Here is a 22,119-nt window from a genome sequence, read left to right as displayed (position 1 = left end):
AAAATACCATTAGGGAATTTCAAAATGAAAAAAACTGTTGGAGCTCTCTTATGCAGTTTGTCCTTCCTCAGGAGCTGAATTTCAGAGTTACGTGCTTTATTTCCAGTGATTGCAATTTCTTAAATATTTTAAAAGCTACAGGGTTTATTGTGCCATTTTAAAAAGGAGTCCTTTAAAGACTCAGACATTCCTAATATTCAATTTTTAATGCACTGGCACGCCACACATTTTTTTGTGTTCAGAATCAGCTTCACAAAAAAAAATTGCTGGTACTCTGCATACACAAAAATATTTGTACATTTTGACAACTTTAGCTTTTTTTCATAGGTAGACTATCACAGCTTTTTTTTGTCTGTTTTATTTTATTTTTTTAAGTTTGTTTATGTATTTTGAGAGAGAGAGAGAGAGAGACAGAGAGAGAGAGAAAATATCCCAAGCAGGCTCCCTGCTGTCAGCTCAGAGCCCAACGCGGGGCTCGAACTCCCCAACCTCAAGATCCTGATCTGAGCTGAAATCAAGAGTCAGAGGCCTAACCGACTGAGCTACCCAGGTTTTGACACGGTTATGCATCTGTGTGCATTGTAACTAATCCCAAGACTGTTTCTACTCCTCCATAGGTCTCTTGATTCAATAAGATACTTGTACTGTAACGCTGTACTTTACCAAAACTGGTATTTGAGTGTCACCACAAAAACAAAATTTTACATTCATTGTGGAACATTCTGACTGGAGTTGACAGTAACATTTTCTCATAGAGTTCCCCCAATTCCCACACCGAGGATGAGGGCAGCACACAACCGGCAAATCTTGGACACCGACAGGGCGTCCGAGAATCCAACTCCATTCTGACACCGTCTACCTGGAGATGGCATCAGATTGCACAGGTTAGGGGTTCAGTCCTCCAACACTGCTCCCACCCCCCACTTCAGATGCCAGTGCCGAGCCCAAGGCCTATGACTGAGGGCTGCAGATTCCAACACCCTCCCCCTTGGGGCTTGCAGAACTCAGGAAAACACTTCAGTTTACAAATCAGCAGCCAGAGCGGGGTCTGGGGAATGGGTACGGGGGCTTCTGTGCCTTCTCCAGACACCCTACTCTCCCTGTACCTCCGCTGTGTTCACCAACCCGAAGCTCTCAGAACCCAGTCCTTTTGGATTTTTATGGAGGCCTCATTGCGTAGTCAGACTGACCTAAGTCATTGGCCATTGGCTGATTCAGCCTCTGGCTCCCCCCCCCCCCCCCCCCCCCCCCCGCCCTTGGGTGGAGACCACAAGTCGCCTTCATTAACACAACAGAAGACACTTTTATCGCCCTCATCACCAGAAATTTCTAGGGTTTCTGGAGCTGTGAGCCTGGAACCTTGTGGATGAAGACCAATAATACATTTAGTCATTCAGATGACCAAATATACATTTCTTATAATTCACAGCATTGTACGTTTACAATTCTAATCAAACAGTTATTAACATTAACTGATTTTCTATTTGAAGCATCTGGTTAACACTCACATAAAACTGGCATCATTAGCAGCTGCGAGGTTCTTTTGCTACTAGAACGAACACACATGCAGCTATGGCTTTATCTTTCATGTGTGCATTACAAACCTTAGAATGGAAAAATAGTGAAATTAACAGAGGAAGTACCATTTGATCTGTAAATCCCTGCTGCTGCTACCCTTCACTTCCGGGCATGGTCTTCAAAGAACAATGAACTAACTATTAAAGGAGACACTGGAGTTTAGACTTAATTTTCATGTGGTCTGAGTTAGCACTATGGATGGATGGTCGATGTTGAAAAACATTTCATACAAGTTACAAATTCATCGACTTACTGAGAAAATGGAAATTGAGTGCTTGTTTTTGTTGTTAAATATACACTACGTTTAATTTTATTGCTGCCTGGAGAATTTGTCAAAAAAGAATTATCCCCCCAAAACAACAAAACCCCTGCGTATTTACCGAATCAGGAGTTGCCCAGTTTTAAGTGACTTATGAACTAGGAATGGTTTTTATATTTTTTATGATCAAAAAAAATCAAAAGAAAAAGTTATGTTTTGAGACATGAAAAATGTATGAAATTCAGATTTCAAGGTGAATGAAGAGAGTTTTACTGGAACCGGAGCACAGCCGGGGTCAGCTGGGTGTGGGCTGTTCTCCTCTACAACAGTGACCGTAGGATCCACAACACCTAAAATAGTCACCGTGGCCCTTCACCGAAAGTATGCCACCGCCTGATTATACCATTCAGTAGGAGGAAAACACTGGCGAGAGTATTCAGACTGCCATCTGATGTAAATATGCAGGGGTTTTGTTATTTTGCGGGAGGTGATACTTTCTTTTTTGATAAATTCTCCACGTAGCAGGACTGCAGGACTGGCCGCCTGTCTCCGCCCGTGTTCACATGCACCTGCCGCTGTCCAGGCACACGGCTGACCGCAGCTTCACGCATGTCCCAGGCCAAGGCACAAGCCACCTGCCTGTGTCTCCTACGGCTCACACCCACACTGAGACGGGGAGCGCACCGTGCACCCCACACGCCCCTAGAGGGGACTGTGGCAGATGTCAGGAGTGGAGAGTGAAGGCCTGTCCACCAAACCCAGTCTGGCTTCTTAGTTTAAGTCAACCGCTGACGAGGAGAATACTAGTGATGATGATGGCAGTACGTTATGTAAACGTGAAAATCTGGGATAACTGCCAAACCAGCAAAACTGCAGGATTCGGCTGGTCATCTCCTGGATCTCCCCCCTCCCTCCCTGTGATGTCCACGGATCAGCCACAGGCAGCAACCCCAGCTCCTCCCAAGCCTTGTGCTGTTAGTGCTCCAGCGTCGTCCTCCCTCGTTCCCCTCTCCCGCCTTTGTTCGCATGTCCCCTTCTCAGGGACAGAAACACATGCTCCCACGCTACTTCGGGGGCGGTAGGTGTTCTGGGTCGTGATTGTGGAGGTGGTTTTGCGAGTCTATATGTCTGTCAGAACTCACTGAGCTACGCACTTTGGGCGGGTGCACTTTATGTTATTATATGTAAATTAAACCTCAGTGGGGGGGTGGGGGGCACCTGGGTGGCTCAGACGGTTGAGCACCTGACTTTGGCTCCGGTCGTGATCTCACGGTTTATGAGTTCGAGCCCTGTATTGGGCTCCGTGCTGATGGTGCAGAGCCTGCTTGGGATTGTGTCTCTGTCTCTGTCTTTGTGTCTCTCTCCCTCTCTCTCTCTCTGCTCCTACCCCGCTCGCACCCTCTGTCTCAAAATAAACATTTTTTTAAAGAAAACCTCAAAACAGTTTTTTTTTTTTTAATGGGCTGCAGGGAACTGAATAAAAACGTGTGCGTGGTCAGATATTTATATGTGGGATTAAGAAATATGCCCATTTGAAAAATCTTATGACAAAATAATAAACATTGATTTTCTGAGTGTGGAGCATTTTATATCAGTCAGCAAATTTTAGCTTCACATTTCTTGAGAGAATATGGTGTTCCACTTCTCATAGCTTAATTCTCAGATTAATTTTAGAAGGTGAAGGGCACCTGGGTGGTTCAGTGGTCAAGCATCTGGCTCTTGATTCCGTCTTGGGTCATGATCCCAGGGGTCGTGGGATGGAGCCTCGCATGAGGCTCTACACTGATCACGGAGCCTGCTTGGGATTCTCTTTCTCTCTCTCTCCCTTCCTCTGCCCCTCCCCTGTTCACTCTCTCTAGCTCTGGGAAAAACAAAACAAAACAAAACCTGATTTAGAAGGTGGGAAGAGTTTTTCAATCTCCCGTTTGTCCACAATTGATTTTGTGTGCACTTTTTTTTTTTTTTTTTTTTTTTTTTTTTTTTTTTTAGTTTATTTATTTTGAGAGAGAACATCCCAAGCAGGCTGTCAGCACAGAGCCCGACATGGGACCCAAACTCACAAACTGTGAGATCATGACCTGAGCCAAAACCAAGAGTCGGACGCTTAAGTGACTGAGCCCCACAGGCACCCCATCTCTGAAGTTATCTTTAAGTTTTAAAGAGTTTTGAGGTAGTTGTATGATTTAAGAGTGTCTAGACTCAAACATGAACATGCTTGGTCCACGTGGCTTGTGTCTCGGTTTCTGCATCCGTGGGTTAAATCTAGAGATGACCTAAAATTAGAGCCATGAAGTGGGTCCTGTTTGGGCTCTAAAAATCAAACTGCGTAGACCGTTTTCCTTTCCCTGACCCTTGTCTTTGGCGTGTCATTCACCTGCAGACGCGACTGGTTTTCTGACCCTCGCAGTCGGTGGAGCTGTGCTGCTGGTTGGTGTGAACTGTGACATTCATGCTCTGCGGGCCTCCTGGCGGAGTCCTGCCCACACTCAGTGAACCGCCGGGTGCCAAAGCGTAGATTGTCTTTCGTTCCACAAATACCACCCCTGCTGCTGACTGCTTGTTTTTCTGCCCCAGGGGACCATCAGTGTTGGCATCGATGCCACTGACCTTTTTGATCGCTACGAGGAAGAGTACGAAGATGTGTCCGGAAGTGGCTTTCCGCAGATTGAAATTAACAAGATGCACATATCCCAGTCCATTGAGGTAAAGCCCAGACTCCCCCCACTCCCAACCCGCCCCCCAGTGCAGTGAGGCTCGGGTTAACGAGGCACAACGTACTGCGCAGCTGTGGTTTTTCTCATCTTTATTTATGAAAGGATGTAATTAGCCACTTAAAAAAAAAGAGGGAGAGAGAGTTCCAGGCACAACCTTGTTTGTTACTGCTTTGCTGACGTGTTAGCAACATGAGTGCCAGGGGACGCTTAGCTTCCAAGGTCGTAGGGCTCCCCCAGCAGAAATGCAAGCAGTCTAAAAGAAGTAGCGGCCAAGTTCAGGATGATTCGGGGCGAGAAAACAGACCTCCATGGGGGATTCCAAGAACCAGTTTTAGTTTTAACGCACGCTCTATTGTGTGCAGAAAACGCAATATTCAGCTAAACCCAGGGTCACTAAAGTGTCGTCTTTCTACCCACGATTTGGATGTGGCACTGGTGGGCCAGTCTGCTGAGGGTAACAGTAGGTCTCTCTGCCCCCTCAACTCCTATGTTTATCCTCAAGTGCATCACATGAAGTCCTAACTCTGGGAAACCGGCCCCTCTGGTGGAGCTTCCAGGGTTAGTACGGCCCTGGATTCAGTCCCTTCCACGGTGCCGGTGGCGAGCAAGACCTGGAGAGGTGCAGACATCCCACGATGGGAGGAGAGACACATGAGGCGGTCACTGTGCAGTCTGATGCCATCGGTACACCGGGAACCAGGATGTAGCCCTGTCTTTCCCTGGTTTTATTTCTAATTTGCCCATTAATACTCTTGCAAAACATTACCTTGGTGGCCACGTGCAGTTCAGATGGCAAAGTGGGAGAGAAGTGAACCAGCTGAGGTCATACCGTGCATCCCTGTACACTTGAGCTGTAGGTCACTTGCACCTTTGGCCGGGCAGATACAGCGTATTCATTAGGCTGCTGTCCTTGTGCTTCCTAGTGCTTTGATTCATTCGTTACCAGCAAATCTCACTTCCTAGGCACCCTTGACAGCTACAGACACAGCCATCCTCTCCGGAAGCCTCTCAACCCAGAATGGAAATGGAGGGGGTTCCATTAACTTTGCACTTAGACGAGTCACTTCCGCAAAGGGATGGGGAGAGGTAAGAATGTCGACTGGCGGGATCGTGTTGTCCACTGCAAAGTCTTATTTCTGAACATTTATACTCTAAATGCCAACCCTCAAAAAGACCTGGGTTGGTTTCATCATTGTATAAAAGGTGGATGTCAAACTTGCATGAGTTGGCTGTCCCCAAGAGAAAAGTCTGTCTCGTGCCTGAGAAGGAATCCTCTGTCTGCTGGACAGCTCAGAGGTAGGACAGAGCAGCAAGATCTCCCTTGAGATGCCACCTTACAGAAATCCAGCCTCGAGAAACTCAGCATCTTTGTTCCCTTCTGGCAGAAACCTGTAGGCTCTTCCCGCCCCCTGCCCAGTTCAGAGGGCAGGTGCCGTGTCCGTGCTCTGCGCCACTGATTGGCGGTCATTTAACAGCCAGCTTTGCTGAGCACATTGAACTGCGCCAAATTAACACTGAAGAGTTGCCTTGAAAGTCACCCAGACAAGTAAATGAGGCAGCCAGAATCGGCTGGACCTCCAGGGCTGAGTGAGGGACCACTGATGACTTAGCTCCAGACGCCTGAGGGCTCTCTCCAGTCACCCAGGAGACCCTCAGGCAATGAAGCAGAGCAGACCGGGAACTCGAGGGAGGGGGGGCTCCCCCGCATCCGACCGCAGTGGGCAGCTGTGCAGATGGCAGCGAGGGCCACAGGGAGCCAGTCTCCCCTTGTGACCATCAGAGGCCTGCAGCGTTTTCATTAGAGGGGCTCCTTTCTGAAACGTGCCTCCTTTGGATCTGTGGAAACAGTCCTCCATTTGGCAAGGGTGAGGAAGAGGTGTTAAGAATCTTCCAGCTCCCACTCTTAGAGCCCTGGCAAGGGCTGACGGCAGTGAATGAAAAGGAATTATAACCAGAGGTGCTTACCTGAGACCTGGGTTGCTGCTATGACAGAAAACACTAACACTTTCGCTTTTTCTCTTTTGAACAGTTAGAATTTGGAGCAGGGGATCTGCAGGGACCTTTATTTGGTCTGAAGCTGTTCCGTAATCTCACGCCAAGATGGTAAATATAAAGAGAGAAATCCTCTTTGTTGGTCCTTGTGGATTAGGAGACTAGAACCCGTGTGTTCTTTTTGCCAAGGTCATCCGGACTTCGCTTTTCTGTCATACAAAGTCACCGGGGAGCAGACCCTGTGCCCCTGGCGTGGGGCCAAGGCAGGGTACCTGTTGCAGAGAGAGCTGTGGGTTGGCCGTCGCGGAGAGGGGTCGTCTGCTGCTCGTCCCCATCCGGGCCAGGCTAACACTCCGTGCTCCGCGGTTTCCTCCTCTGTGGGGATGAGGCCCCTGCCTACGCACCAGGGGCACTGAGGACCGGGAGAGAGAGACTGGAGGGAAAGCATATTCATGGGGAAGTTGGTCAGTGGCCTGAAATATTTATGAACTTGTGGGGATCGTTTCTTTGTCCTGAGAATGTTTCAAGTTCTGAAAAGGGTCTTTATTAAACAGTGAGAGGGCGTCTGGGTGGCTCAGTTGGTTATGCATCAGACTCTTGATTTCAGCTCCGGTCTTAATCTCAGGGTCGTAAGATCAAGCCCCTCCTTGGGCTCTGCGCTGAGTGTGCTTAAGATTCTCTCTCCCTGTCTCTGTCTCTCTCACTCTGTCTCACTGTCTCAGAACAAAACACTGAGCACTTGTGAGACTGCCTGGCAGTCAGTGAGATGTGCAGATGCTGGCACTTTAAGGCCCACTCGTAGAACTGTACGTCACTCCCCTTCTAGAACCACAGAGATGTCCTTATTTCCCACCTGTGTGAGCTCAGATAAAAGAATTGGGTGGAAGGTGAAATAAAACCTCTTTCTTCTGGAGGAGAAAACAGTGAAAGGAGCCCTGAGATAGGGGCGCCTGGATGGCTCAGTCAGTTAAGCATCCGACTTCCACTCAAGTCATGATTTAACGGTTCGTGAGTTTGAGCCCCACATCGGGCTCTGTGCTGACAGCTCAGAGCCTGGATCCTGCTTCGGATTCTGTGTCTCCCTCTCTGTCTGCCCCTCCCCCGCTCACTCTGTCTCTCTTTGTCAAGAATAAAACATTAAAAAAAATTTTTTTTAAAGGAGCCCTGAGATAGATAGTCTGTGTTTGCAAAGCAGGGTTTTCACTTGCAGTCGGGTGTGTATCTGCACACCCACCAGGTTCTTCAGGGGAAGACCCGTCCTAAGCTTGTCTGCATAATTCTGTCACCCCTGATGCCAACCCAGAGCACAGATTCCTGCCCCCACCCTTCACACCAGGCAGGTCCTCTGAGAGGCCTAGGAATCTGTACTTTCATCAAGCACCCAGGTCATCAGATGCACTTAGGAGACACTTCACTGAGGGAAATCTGTTGGCCATCTCATTCTGGTTGAGCCTCAGAGTGAGTGGTCGCCAGGGAGGGGGACTAGGGCTGGCTGGTCACCAGCCGTTACAGGTTTGGAAACTAAATTTCATCATAGTGCCCAGTAGTTGAGGAGACTTGAGAATGCAAATGTGTAGACAGGGACACCAGGGCGCTGATGCAGTGTCTGCTCTTCAGGGTGCCCTGATCCTAGGGTCGGGCTATTTGCAGTCCAGAGTAGCGATCAGAAGGTTGGTTCGGGGTGTAGAATCAGCCCCAAAAAGGCAGACGGCCTGTGGAGTGTTTTCCATCTCCCACTGCCTGCCTGCCTGCCTGCCTGCCTGCCTGGCCGATCTCTGTCTCGAATTGGTCTCTCTGTGTAGGACGTGCTGGATAAAAATACTCAATCATATTACTTTAATTAAATAGGAATCTCAGTCTTTACAGTTTGATTCTTCTATTTTTTAACATTTATTTATTTTTGAGAGAGAAACAGAGCATGAGCCGGGTAGGGGCAGAGAGAGAGGGAGACACAGACCAGGCTCCAGGCCTCGAGCTAGCAGCACAGAGCCCGACGTGGGGTTCGAACTCATGAACCATGAGATCGTGATCTGAGCCAAAGTTAGACGCTTAACCGACTGAGCCACCCAGGCACCCCTACACTTTGATTCTTTTAAATGCCACTGTCTTAGGCTTTAGTCTGTCTCCTCCCTGTTTGCCTCCCCTGACCCCGCTGTGGCTGAAGCAGAATAACACAGCTGTCACCTGGTGTGACTTGAGAGAAGCCAGGGAAAGTTTGGATTAGGGGCCCTATAGAGAGGAGGAGTAGATTCTTAATTCATTTGGGCATGAGCGGTCACTGAAAGTTTGCAAGAACACTGCGATCACAGCTGTCATGTTTATTACTTAATGCAACAGTGACGCCTTGCAAGCTTAGGAAAGAGACTGGCAATCTGGCAGATACTGGGCTGTTTGCTCACCTTTTAATGCTTTGGGTAAAGTGTGAATTCTTTGTTTTTGAAATGAAATACCTTTTTTTAACCAGAAGATGGGGCTGACTCCTTTGGAAACCAACTTCTGAGGCCTTTCAGGGCAAGTCGTTTACTGGCTTCTCATGTGCACGGCCATGGGTGGACACCAGAGTCACATGGGCAGTCTTGGAAAAAATACACTGATGCCTGGTCCCCCACCCCAAAACTCTGACCTCATTGGTCTGGGGTGGTCTCTGGGTAAGGGGTCCTCTAACTTTGCTGCACATTAGAATCACCTGGCAAGCTTTAAAAACACTCCAGGCCTGTAAATCAGCTCCCTGGGGCATGGGAGCTGACCATCAGTACTTTTTAGATTAGCCAGGTGATTCCAGTGTGTAGCCAGCTGTGGGACCTGCCCGCCCGCCCCGGCCTCCACTTGCCCTGCTCCCGCCCTCACCTGATTCTCAGTTGCAGTCAGATTAGGCCCACTGGTTTTCAGAACGCGGACATTCAGGGGACTCTCTGGCTGTAGTTACAGTCAGCATAGGATGGGGCGGGCGGTACACACCAGCAGGGAGGGTTACTAGGAAGATTACACCAAGGCGTCTTCTCGCTGTCTCTCTCTCTCAAGGACAGGCTCAGTGTCCTGCTTTCCTTTGGGCCACTGGCCCGGGGATTCATGGACGGGAGGGTGAGCAGGGTCTTAGCCTGGCAGAGAGGAAGGGACCAAGAACGGCTGAGAACCAGGCGTGTCATCCAGGACCCTTTCGATCTGTGTGTCCCCCCAGCTTTGTGACGACAAACTGTGCTCTGCAGTTCTCCTCCCGTGGGATCCGGCCTGGCCTTACCACCGTCCTGGCCCGGAACCTGGACAAGAACACTGTGGGCTACCTGCAGTGGCGGTGGGGTATCCAGTCGGCCATGAACACTAGCATCGTCCGGGACACCAAAACCAGCCACTTCACGGTGGCCCTGCAGGTGAGGACAGAGCCGCCCCCTCGTGTGTCCCTTACGTCCCTCACCCGGATCTGAGCACCCGTGGGGGCCCTGGGGGGCAAGTTCTGTTCACACGCACTCAGTGTCGAAATGCTGTTGTTGTTCTCAGGCTCCCAGGGTAACTGTGTTCCAGTTACCCTTAAAGCAAAATGCCCTTTTCACATCTTCTAGTAGGAGAAGCCCACAGAATCAGGGTGAGAAAGAGCACAGGTTGGGAAGCGACACCCCAGAGCAGCAGAGTTATGCACTCAGATGCCACTGTGGTGGGCAGGAGCACAGGGTGTGAGAGGACCCGCCCCCCCCTCAGACGGCACCTGCCCCTCAGCCCTCACCACCTGCTGCCGTGTAAGAACGCAGGCTCCTTGGGGCGCCTGGGTGGCTCAGTCGGTTAAGCGGCCGACTTCGGCTCAGGTCATGATCTCGCGGTCCATGAGTTCGAGCCCCACGTCAGGCTCAGAGCCTGGAGCCTGTTTCGGATTCTGTGTCTCCCTCTCTCTGACCCTCCCCCATTCATGCTCTCTCTCTGTCTCAAAAATAAATAAACGTTAAAAAAAAAGAATGCAGGCTCCTTGTCGCAGAACGTTTTCTTTCCGTGAGAAGTCAGGAAACTGGGTTTTTAAGTGACCTCTCCCAGCTTTTAAATATTGGCCTCTAATAAATCACACTCAGACCGCGGCCCCTGCCCGAGAGGCTGCCCGGGAAGGGAGCTCCGCGGCCGGTGTGCGCACGATGCCCACCTTCCCGCAGAGTCGCGGCCGCTAGCCCTGCCTTCTCTCCCTGTGTCTTCCCAGCTGGGAATTCCTCACTCCTTTGCACTGATCAGCTATCAGCACAAATTCCAGGATGATGATCAGACTCGCGTGAAGGGATCCCTGAAGTAAGTCCTGGCCCGGCTGACCGGAAGCAGGCCTGCTGCGCGTGGTACGGGGGCTTCCAAATGGCGGGCCGGACATGACCATCCCGCGGTCCCCGCCCTGAGGAACTGGAGTCTCGTGGAAGAACTGCGCCCCTGGGTGTCACTCGTGATCCCCTCCGGGTGGGGGTGGGGAAGGCGAGAGGGAAGGACGGGACCGGGGGTGGCCTCAAGGGGCCCGACGTGCTCAGGCCGCATGCTCCCTGCAGGGCCGGCTTCTTCGGGACGGTGGTGGAGTACGGAGCGGAGAGGAAAATCTCCAGGCACAGCGTCCTGGGCGCGGCTGTCAGCGTGGGAGTCCCTCAGGGCGTGTCTCTCAAAGTCAAGTAAGTTGAACTGGATCTTTCTGGCCCAGGCTTATCTGGCAGCTTGTAACTCACCTGGGCTTCACCCACCTTAAGGATGAAAGAGACTTTGCTTTGTGATTATGTTCTTAAAGAGACGGTTGCTTCTGTCTCGGGCGGGTCAGCAAACGTCAGGGAGTCGCTCAGGGTCTGAGTCTGTGGTCAGGGACCTTCCACGTGCTCCGTGGCCCGCCTGCATCTCTCCCTCCCCGGAGGCCCCCGTGCTGGCCCCACCCGCCCACTCATCGACAGGTCACACATGTGACGCGTACAGGGTCGCCGTCAGCGGATGCGGCACCCGCGTCTCCCTCGGGACCAGAGCGCTGCCGCCTGCCCACACCCTTCACCGCTGCTCCGGTGGCGCTCCTTCCAGCCTCTCCCCGCCGCCTCTGTTACCTCACCGGCTGGCTGCTGCTAAATGGCAGCATCACGGCGGGACCCCGGGCCCCGTCTGTGCAGACTCCCTCCCCAGGTGGCCGCATACCTTCCTGCACTGACAGCTCACGTTTGCAGCCCCGGCCTGGCCCTCCCCCACACCTGCAGCCCCTATGTCCCAGATCACTGCTCGCATCCCCCAGACATCCTGTCTCGACTCTCGATGCTTCCAAAGCTGCTCTGCCCAGAGCCTCCCTGTGCCGGTCGTGAGAGCCCCGGCCTTCGAGGTGTTCTGTGCGAAACCTTGGAGTTGGCCTTGGCCGCTCTTTTTCCCCACACTCCAGAGTTAATGTATCTCAAAACCCACCTGGGCTGTCCTCGGGAAGCATCTCCTGAGCGGGGCCGTTCCTCACATGCTCTCTGCTCCCACTGTCTCGTGTCTGAGTTATTCCTCTGTCCTCCTGGCCCGTGTCCTTCACCCCCTGGTGACCCTGCTCTCCACACGGGCAGAGCATGTAGGTCAGTGTCTGTCACTCGCTGCTCAAACTGTCAGTGATTCCCTCAATCCCTGGCCAAAGCTAGAGTCCTCCAGGACTCTCCGTGATCAGGCCCTCGCTTCCTGCTGACCCCTCCTCTCCCATATACCCCTTCTCCACTCCAGCCGCCCTGGCCCCCGCGCCGCTCCAGAGAACAGCAAGCCCACTCCTGCAACCAGACTGTGAGTTGCTCTTCCTTGGTCCCCAGATGCCAGCACGGCTGGATCCTTTGATTCCCTCGGGGCTCTGCCCAGAGGTCACCTGGGCAAAACCATCCCTCATCACCCTGTAAGAGCTGTACCCCTCACTTTACCCCAGGCAGACCTTTTCCGTTTAACCCTGTCTGTCCTCCACTGCACCACCTCCCTCTGATCAGCCGTCCACCTCGCCGGCCCTCATCAGGAGCTCTTTAACTTTGTTGTATTCTGTACGGTACTCCTAGAGCCTAGAACACAGCCTGGCACTCGAGAGAAACTCTGCAAGAGAGAGACAGACAGACAGGAAGCAGATCATACCTCATCACGGTGTGGGAGAGGAGAGCCACAGCGGGTCACCAGTATCAGAGCCGCGTCGGGCCTCTCTCCTCTCAGCGATCTGAGGCCCCCTGAGACTTAATAAAGAGCACACAGAGAGCTGACAGAGAATTTTACTCTCAGATTGGGACCACTGACGACACAGTTCTCTGATTCCGTTTCTGGTTTTAAACACGTGTCCCATGCAGGTATTACATGACACAATCTGAATTCTCATCCCAAGAGTGCCGCTCTGCCTCTCGGAAAGAAACATTTTCATTTCGTTTCAGCCGAGTTCCCCGTGTCAGCAGGCTGAAATGTCCAGACTGTATTGTTGTATAAGCCAAAGTTTTCCAGAAGGCCCTGGAGTTCAGCAATAACACGTGATCCGACTTTGCTAACTCTTCTCTTATGTTCTGTTTATTTGGTGAATGACAATAATTTTTGAATGTTAAACCAACCTTACATTCCTGAGGAAAATTCTTGATATCATAATGATATCATAATGATCACGATATAATACTTTTTATATATTGCTTGATTTGGTTTACTGATATCTTACTAAGGATTTTTCTATGGTTTTTTTTGTAAGTTTTTTTTAATGTTTATTTTTGAGACAAAGAGTGTGTGGGGGGGGGGGGCAGAGAGAGAGGGAGACACAGAATCCGAAGCAGGCTCCAGGCTCCGAGCTGTCAGCACAGAGCCCAATGCAGAGCTCGAACCCACAAATCTCAAGATCATGACCTGAGCCACCCAGGCACCCCTGTATCTATGTTAAGGGACACTGATGGTAATTTTCTTTTTCTGTTATGTGTTTGTCAGGTTTTAGGATGAGTTATGGCAGCCTGATAAAATGAAGTGTTCCTTCACTTTACTTAGGAAGTGTCACACTTCACTTAGGAAGTGTTCCTTCTTCCTCTGTTTTCCGGGAGGGCTTGTGTAAGAATGATTTATTCCTTAGGTTTCCTAGAATTCACTAGTGGAATGAGCAGAGACTGAAGGTTCTTTGTAGGGAGGTTTCTGAGAATGGATTCAGTACCTTTAATAAATCCAGGGCTTTTCCAGTTTTCTCTTTCATCTCATGTCAGCTTTGTCACTGTGTTTTCGGAATTTGTCGGTGAATTCAGCCGGTGAATTTCTTAGCATGAAGTTGCTCATAATATGCCCTTATCCTTTTAATGTCTGTAGTTCTCCATAGATGAGCCTTGATTCCTCACGTTGGTAATTTGTGTTCTTTCTACCTTTTTTGTAACCGGTCTGGCCGGGGCACTTAACTTTCAAAGAACCAGCTTTGGCTTTGTTAATATTCTCTATTGTTTATCTGTTTTCTATTTCTTTATTCTTCTTTCTACGTATTTTGGTTTCACATTGCTGCTTTTTCCAGCTTTTTAAAGCCCAGCCTTACGTTACTAATTTGACATCTTCCTTCTTTTCTAATATAAACTTTTGAGGCTTCACACACTGCTTTGCTCCATGCCACAAATTTGGATATGCTGTATCGTTATCATTCAGTTCAAACTGTTTTCTAATTTTACTTTTAGAAATGTATTGCTTAATTTCTAAATATTTGGGTTTTTCTGTATATCCGATTAGTGATTTCAATTTAATCTTATTTTGGTCAGAGAATGTTCTAGTCAGAGAATATTGTGTATGGTTCCAGTCATTTTAAATATATGGAGACTTGTTTCGTGCCCCACCATGTAATTGACCTTGGTGATCATGTGCACTCGAAGAGAACATGTATTCTGCTGTAGTTGGATACAGCATTCTTTAAATACCCGTGGGTCAGGGGGGTTGACAACATTCACCAGAAATCAGAAGTTCTAGGACTTCACGGATTTGGGCAGATTTCTATCAGGTGCTAAGTGTTAAAATGTCCTGCTATGAGTGTGGAATCCTCGGTTTCTTCCCTGGTCAGTTTTGGCTTTGTGTATTTTATCTCGAGCAGCGCTCTTTGGAACCACCATCACAGTCAAGACCTAGAACATTTCCATCGTGTCCAGAAATTGCCTCATGGTCTTTGTGTGGTCTTCTGGGCCCTGGCAACCACTGCTCTGTTTCCACTCCCTATATTTTCGCCTTTTTCAAAATGTCATATGATTGGATTCATACAGTGTGAAGCTTTTTGTGCTTCTTCCGTGAGTATAGTACTTTTGACATTGTCCTGTTTGTTTTTTTAATGAATCCTTCTCTTTTTTTTTTTAATGTTTATTTACTTTTTTTTATCTTTATTTTTTTATAATTTTTTTTTAACGTTTATTTATTTTTGAGACAGAGAGAGACAGAGCATGAATAGGGGAGGGGCAGAGAGAGAGGGAGACACAGAATCGGAAGCAGGCTCCAGGCTCCGAGCCATCAGCCCAGAGCCCGACGCGGGGCTCGAACTCACGGACTGCGAGATCGTGACCTGAGCTGAAGTCGGACGCTTAACCGACTGAGCCACCCAGGCGCCCCAAATGTTTATTTACTTTTTGAGAGAGAGAGAGAAAGAAAGAGAGCAAGCCAGTGAGGGGCAGAGAGAAAGAGAGAAATCCCAAACAGGGTCTGTCCCGTCAGCATGGAGCCCGGTGCGGGGCTCGAACTCAAGAACCGTGAGATCGTGACCTGAGCCAAAACCAAGAGTCAGACACTTAACCAGCTGAGCCACCCAGGCACCCCTGCCCTTACTGTTGCGTACGTCAGTAGTGTGTCCTTTATTTTTATCGCTGTTTGGAATGACATTGTTGATGTACCACAGTCTATCTGCTTATCAGTTTAAAGATACTTCATTTGGGGGCGCCTGGGTTCCTCAGTCGGTTAAGCATCCAACTTCAGCCCAGGTCATGATCTCATAGCTCGTGAGTTCGAGCCCTGCGTGGGGCTCCGTGCTAACACCTGGAGCCTGGAGCCTGCTTCAGATTCAAGGTCTCCCTCTCTCTCTGCCCTTCCCCCGCCCATACTCTCAGTCTCTCTCAAATATTAACAAACATTAAAAAAAGGGTTTTTTTTAATAAACATACTTTATTTGTTTCCAATTTTTACCAACCGCAAATAAAGCCAGCGGACCTTCGGTGGCAGGTTTTGTGTGAACAGAAGGTTCCATCTGTCTTGGGTGAACACCTCAGAGCACACCCACTGAGCCGAAAGTAGGTGTGTGTTCCACTTGGTGAGAAAGTAGCCAGCTACTTTCCAGGTGGGGGCTTCGTGTTACTTCCCCAGCAGTGGCCTGCCACGAGAGAGAGAGAGAGAGAGAGAGAGCGCGCGCGCGCGCTCCGGCCGCTCCGCACCCTCGCCGCCTGGGCCGCTCGCGTTGCGAGCACTGGCTGCTGCAGCAGGTGTATGAGTGTCTGCCTGGCGCCCACGACGCTGGGCATCTCCAGGTGCTTGTTTGCCATCCGTCCTTTTTTTTTCTTTTTTTTTAAGCAAAGTCTTCATTCAGATCTTTTGTCTGTTTTCGGGTTGTTTGGTCTCTTTTTTTTTTTTTGGTTGTTTTTTTTTTTTGCCTGTTCTTTGTCAATTCTGGAGTTGCGTTTCTTCCGAAGGATGTTGTCCCTTAACAGATTTGTTCTTTCAGTGCTCTGAAGATGTTATTCTACTGGTTTCTGGCCTCCGTTCTTTCTGATGACACATCAGTGGTCATCTGAATCATTATCCCCCTGCATGTGATGTCCTTTTTTTTTTTCACCTTTATGTTCTGTTTTTTTGTTGTTTGTTTTTCACTTTTGTTCTTCAACAGCCCACACCTAAAATGTACCTACATGTGTTTTTGCTATATTTATGCTGCTTGCGGTTTGCTAAACCTCTTGCATCTGTAAATTTATTCCTACGTGAAATTTGGAACTTTTAGGCCATTAATTCCTCAAATATTTATTCCTGCCCCACTCTCTTTCTGGGACCCTAATTACTTAAACTCTAAACCTCTTGAGGCTCTGCCCATTTGTCTTCAGTATTTTTTTTTCTCTTTGTTCTTTGTATTGGATAATTTCTGTTGATCTGTCTACAAGTTCACAGATGTCTGTCCTCTCCAGTCTGCTGTTCAGGCCATGCACTGAATATTGTCTTTGAGCATAAAGAAGCTGCTCTCTAAAATCCTTATCCAGGGGCACCTGGGGGGCTTAGTCGGTTAAGCATCCAACTTGGGCTCAGGTCGTGATCTCATGGTTCGTGAGTTTGAGCCCCACGTCGGGTTCTGTGCCGACAGCTCAGACCCCAGAGCCTGCTTCGGATTCCATGTCTCCCTCTCACTCTCTGCCCCTCCCCTGCTTGCACACTGCCTGTCTCTCAAAAATAAACAACGTTTTAAAACAATAAAATACTTATCTGCTAGTTCCAGCATCTGGGTCGTCTGGATTTGGTCTCAGTTCATTATCTCTTTCTCTTGTGCATCTAGATGTATACAGTGGTTTATATTATTGTGGGTAGGGCCGCCTGGGTGGCTCAGTCGGTTAAGCGTCCAACTTCAGCTCAGGTCATGATCTCACGGTTCGTGGGTTCAAGCCCTGCGTCGGGCCCTGTGCTGACAGCTCAGAGCCTGGAGCCTGATTCGGATTCTGTGTCTCCCTCTCTCTCTGCCCCTCCCCAACTCACGCTCTGTCTCTGTCTCTCTTAAAAATAAATTTAAAATAAATAAATAAATAAATAAATAAAATTTTAAAAATTAAAACATTAAAAACAAATACAAATATATTGTGGGTATTGTGAACAGTACATGGTAGAGACTTCAGTCTGTTATGATTCCCAAAGAAGCGTTAATTTTTCCTTTTTAAGGTAATTAATTTGGCTGAAGTCAGACTGCAAACTGGGACTCACCTGTGTGGCAGCAGCTAGGCCAGCACAATTATTTCACTGTCCGCTAAGGCCTTGGATAGACCAGGGACCGCTGGGGGTTTGTGCCACATATATACCAAGAATTTGGGGTTCCCCATCTCTGATTCCCCTTGTTGGGGGGCCCCTCTTCCCATCTGCTGTGGTTGCCTCCAAACTCTGAGCGCTGGGTCTGCAACCTCCTAGAACCACAGAGTTCTTTCCAGTGTTACCTGGCCACCGGTAGCCCGCCGAGACCTGTCCTCAGGCTAAAAGCTGTTAACGAAAACCGGGAAATTTCCCAGTGCTGTTCCTCGCTCTAGACTTTCAGGGTCCTGTGTCCCCACCTCTCTGCCCAGAGATCTTGTTAGTGGCCGGAGTTCGCAAGGGTTCCCTGTGGGGTGACTGCTCCCAGGGGCGCTACTTGACCGTTACTGGACGCGGAAGCTCTTGAACTTGCCACCTTTAGAAATCTTCACACGCTTCTTTCACTTCGATAAATTGAGGGCTGAGATGACCCTGCCTCCAGGACCCCTGGAGGTGCGCGCTCCCGTCTTCTCAGGCCACCTTCACTCTGGCCACGTGGTTGTCGTTGCTTTGCCCTTGAGGTTAGCAGATAGTGTGACCTTTCTTCCGTCACAGACTGCAAATCCAGCAACTACGCTTTGGAATCGAGAGCAGAAGGTGTGTAGCTCAGGAAGCCAATGGGCTCCGGGTTCCTCATAACTGGTGGTGTTCAGTGCGTCTCTTTCCGTGACTGCGGTCTCCGTAACCCTGCCCTGGAAACGTGACTCCTCCTGGGCGTTCTGTTTTGTTTTTGTTTTCAGGTTAAACAGGGCCAGTCAGACTTATTTCTTCCCTATTCATTTGACGGACCAGCTCCTTCCCAGCGCCGTGTTCTATGCCACCGTGGGGCCACTCGTGGTCTACTTCGCTCTTCACCGCCTGGTCATCAAGCCGTACCTCAGGGCTCAAAAAGAGAAGTGAGTTCAGAGCATGTCACGGGCACGTCCGTAGACAACTCTGTGCTTCGGTTTTCCTGCCTTTTAGACGGAGATGATGATACTAGAACCTACTCAGAGGGTTGTTAGGAAAATTCCATTAACTAATCCGTGTAAAGGCCCAGCATAGTGTCCGGTCCGTAGTAAGTGCTCAGTGCAGGCTCTTCTCACGGCGGTACTGCTGCCGCGGGCCCATCGCTCCTCCTTCCTACTTCCAGAAAGGGAAACTGGTTTACAAAATTGTGCAGCCTGTGCACCACCAGCACAGGAGACAGAGCCACCGGTCCTCATCTTTTCGTGGCACTGAGTTCAGGAGGAGTGGGTTTGCGTTCTTACATATAGGCGCGCATTGACCAGAGTCGCTGAAGTTACAAAACGTTTATTTGTTTTGCAGTTGCTTGTAGATAACCCACTGGAACATTACACCCAGTCTGAGAGGTGGTGTAGACTCGTAACTTACACCAGTCTGAGGTAGTAAGTCATTGAGCTTAGAGATTCTCCTCTGTGGGGCCCCTCTTAGCGTTTGAATCACTGGAGTTCGGGGCCCTGATTCCCCAGGAGGCTCTTCGAGCAAAGATCGTGTGGGGTCCAGTCTTCTGAGGGGACAGGTGTATGCTACCCCGAGTCCCTGTGCTTTGCTGCAAGAAAGTATATTTTGTATCCAAAGCAGTAAGTATTGTCCCGCCCAGAGCGTTACGTACCGGTCCAGAAGGCGGCATCCCCCGTGGCCCTCGCCTCTCTGGCCGCTCACTGTGCTGAGATTCTTGTCGGGTGGGGGCCTCTTCGCACAGCAGTGGGCTTCCCGGGCGCTCCGGTGCGGAGGGCGGGCAGAGCCGTCCAGGGACAAAAGAAGGGGAAGCTGCAGAGGCCTAAAATGAACAGACTTGCCTGAGACTGTCTTGGAAATATTTTCTAAGGCTCCGGAACGAGGCGTGCAGAAAGATCTCCGACTGTTCGCTGGGCGCCGGGCCAGCCAGGGGCTCTCCTGCCTCCCTCCACGCTAACATGTGCCTTGTGTTTTTCTCACTTGAGGGAGTTGGAAAAGCAAAGGGAAAGCACAGCCACTGACATTCTCCAGAAGAAACAAGAGGCGGAAGCTGCCGTAAGTGCCGTAGAGACACGAGCCGGAAGTCCTCCTGCTCCAGGGGCCTCCGGATGTCGCCGCGCTGCCGCACAGAGCAGACCGCGCCGCGGGCCCCGCTCCCTTTGCCGGCCCGCACGCCTGGGACCCGGGCTCCGGGATCACCTCACGCTCTGCGTGTGGGCCTCCAGGGCCAACGGCTTCACTGGTCATTTTAGTCTCTGTATTGCTTATGGGACGCACTGCCGGGAACTTCAGTCCCTGTCCTACAGATTAGATGCACTTACCCTCAAAAGGCATAACAAGGTTTTCTAAGAACTGGAAGGTACTGTCTTCCTTTTCTTCCCTGTACGTGAATTGTTTTTATGTGACCGCACAGACACTCGCAGCCTAAGTGTAGGGGTACCGTCGGGTTCTCCGAGAGCAGAGGAGGGGCTGAAGCGCAGCCAGGCCCGGGACTGTAGCTCTGCACGGGGACGCAGGGCCCGGGGAGGGCCCTGACGGTGGCCATCCTTGTTCTTTGCAGGTCCGGTTGATGCAAGAATCTGTCCGAAGAATAATTGAGGCGGAGGAGTCCAGAATGGGTGAGAAGGCGTGGCCTCTCTCGGGGCAGGGTGGGCGCCGGGGGTCTCGAAGGAGCACCCTGTTCTCACGGTCCGGCTGTGCGAGGGGTGCCCGGCCGAGACCTGCCTCTGCTCAGACTGAGCCCGTCCTCAGGGCTCATCATCGTCAACGCCTGGTACGGCAAATTCGTCAACGACAAGAGCAAGAAGAGTGAGAAGGTGAAGGTGATTGACGTGACTGTGCCCCTCCAGTGCCTGGTGAAGGACTCGAAGCTCATCCTCACGGAGGCCTCCAAGGTACAGCACGTGCCCACAGGGTTCGGTCAGGAAGGGCCTTTGGGGAGGGGGCACAGCCTGGCGCCTCGGAGCGGCCGTTCCATCGCAGCGGAATCCCTCGTGCTGCTGGCACTTGCTGTGTGGGGTGTGACCCGCACCCGGGTTCTGTTTACGCTGGAGCTAATTCCTTCGTTCGTTCACGCAGCAAGTGTCTATTAGTGTTTATGGAGCACCTACTATGTGGCAGGTAGAGCAGTGAACAAAATCTGCGTCCTGCCTTCATGCCTACGTTCTGCGTACCCCTTGCCTTTTTCCAGAAAGAGCGTGAGCTCTCCTGTGGCACGTTTGACACTCACCCCGGAGCCCGGGGCGGGGACAGTAAAGGCGAATTAAAATGCAATTAGCTCCGGCCAGACGGGAGAGCTAGCGTGGGACAGGGGGTCTGTGTTGAGAGAGAAGTCTAGGCCCACGTAGGCTGCTTTCTGACATTCTCGGGCACCAAAGTTTGCCTCTTGCGTGGGCGGCTCCTGAGGGAAAGTTCAGGCCCGTCCACACTGCCTTCAGGTGGCAGCGGACAGCCGCGGTGCTGGGTTTTAAATGACCACCTCAAGTCAACTGGAGCGAGACTGTGTCTGTTACAGGCCGGGCTGCCCGGGTTCTATGACCCGTGTGTAGGTGAGGAGAAGAACCTCAAAGTGCTTTACCAGTTCCGCGGCGTCCTGCACCAGGTCATGGCGCCAGACGGCGAGGCGCTTAGGATACCAAAGCAGTGTGAGTAGCTGCGCCTTGGCCGGCGCGGGCCAGGGAGAGGCTCTCAGCCACTGATGGGGACCGGGACATCGAGGTGGATGACAGCCACCTTCCCTCTGTTATCCGCCTGGGAGCGATGACTTGTCAGAGCCCGGGACGCGCTGCCCGGCGGAGGGGTGGCGGCCCTTCCCCTGGGGGTCTGAGTGAGCCTGTGGCCTGGAAGCTGCAGCCTGGGTGGCTGGGTAGGAAGCAAACCCGGCTGCTCCTGTGCTCCGGAACCGGTTGATTGTCGAGCGCCTTGCACGCTGCTCAGCCGGAGGCCAGGCGGCCTCTGGGCGGCGGATGGCAGAGCCCCCAGTGGAAGGAGGGCGTGGGACAGTTGCCTTTTGATACATTCAGTTTGTCTCTTACAGCTCACAGGATTGATACGGACGGATAAACTGCTTGAGAAACCAGATTTCCAAGAGGCTGCAAAAAATCTTTTCCCGGGAGTCTACAAATTCGGAAGCAGGGAAAAAACCCAGACATCAGATGTGTTTATTTTATATTACTCCTATAGAAGGTGGTACCGTATCAATTATGTGGAGGGACACACAGACACCCCGCTTTCATGGGTGCTGTAGATAGGACTCGGGCAGCCCCACCTGGACCAGAGCCGCAGCGTGGCCTGTGGCTGTTTTCCCAAGGATCATGTCCCCAGAGGGAAGGGCCCTCGGCCCCCACCCCAGCCCATCCCCAGGTTCCTGAGCCCGAGGGCTGACTGCAGCCACCCAGTAGCTCTCAGTCTGTCTTGAGGTATTTATGAAATGTCCTGCCTCACACATAGGACTGTGAACTACTTTGCCTAAAATCCACAGAGCATGGAAAACAAAATGGAAAAGAAGGAAGGTGTTCTCATGAGTCTCACGAGCAGAGGCCTCCAGAACGAGTGAGCGTCTGTCCGGTCAACTTCCCCAAAACCACTTTTTCCTGCTGAAATATTATTCAGTGAATCTGGAGAGGATTGTGTGGGTTTATAAATCTGCTTTTTATCTCAGAACGAATGGTTTTGGAAATT

The 22,119-nt window shown here is 50.7% G+C and overlaps 1 protein-coding gene across 1 annotated transcript in view; it reads left to right on the top strand.

Moving 5' to 3' along the window:
- The window catches only part of DNAJC11 (DnaJ heat shock protein family (Hsp40) member C11), a 65,870-nt gene extending 43,769 nt beyond the window's left edge, over positions 1–22,101 (top strand). Inside the window, exons 5-16 of the mRNA XM_042994820.1 lie at positions 4,412–4,540; positions 5,515–5,637; positions 6,581–6,654; positions 9,722–9,911; positions 10,721–10,806; positions 11,052–11,168; positions 18,219–18,374; positions 19,425–19,494; positions 20,000–20,057; positions 20,191–20,333; positions 20,954–21,083; positions 21,476–22,101. Coding sequence (XP_042850754.1) covers positions 4,412–4,540; positions 5,515–5,637; positions 6,581–6,654; positions 9,722–9,911; positions 10,721–10,806; positions 11,052–11,168; positions 18,219–18,374; positions 19,425–19,494; positions 20,000–20,057; positions 20,191–20,333; positions 20,954–21,083; positions 21,476–21,501 — 1,302 coding nt within the window. The 3' untranslated portion in view covers positions 21,502–22,101. The remainder of the gene's footprint in view (positions 1–4,411; positions 4,541–5,514; positions 5,638–6,580; positions 6,655–9,721; positions 9,912–10,720; positions 10,807–11,051; positions 11,169–18,218; positions 18,375–19,424; positions 19,495–19,999; positions 20,058–20,190; positions 20,334–20,953; positions 21,084–21,475) is intronic.
- The last annotated feature ends 18 nt before the right edge of the window (positions 22,102–22,119 follow it).

This window comes from Panthera tigris, chromosome C1 (genome assembly GCF_018350195.1).
Source record: "Panthera tigris isolate Pti1 chromosome C1, P.tigris_Pti1_mat1.1, whole genome shotgun sequence".
NCBI classification, from domain to species: Eukaryota; Metazoa; Chordata; class Mammalia; order Carnivora; family Felidae; genus Panthera; species Panthera tigris.
The sequence above is the reverse complement of the archived record's forward strand: the minus strand, read 5'-3'. Positions and strand labels throughout refer to the sequence as shown.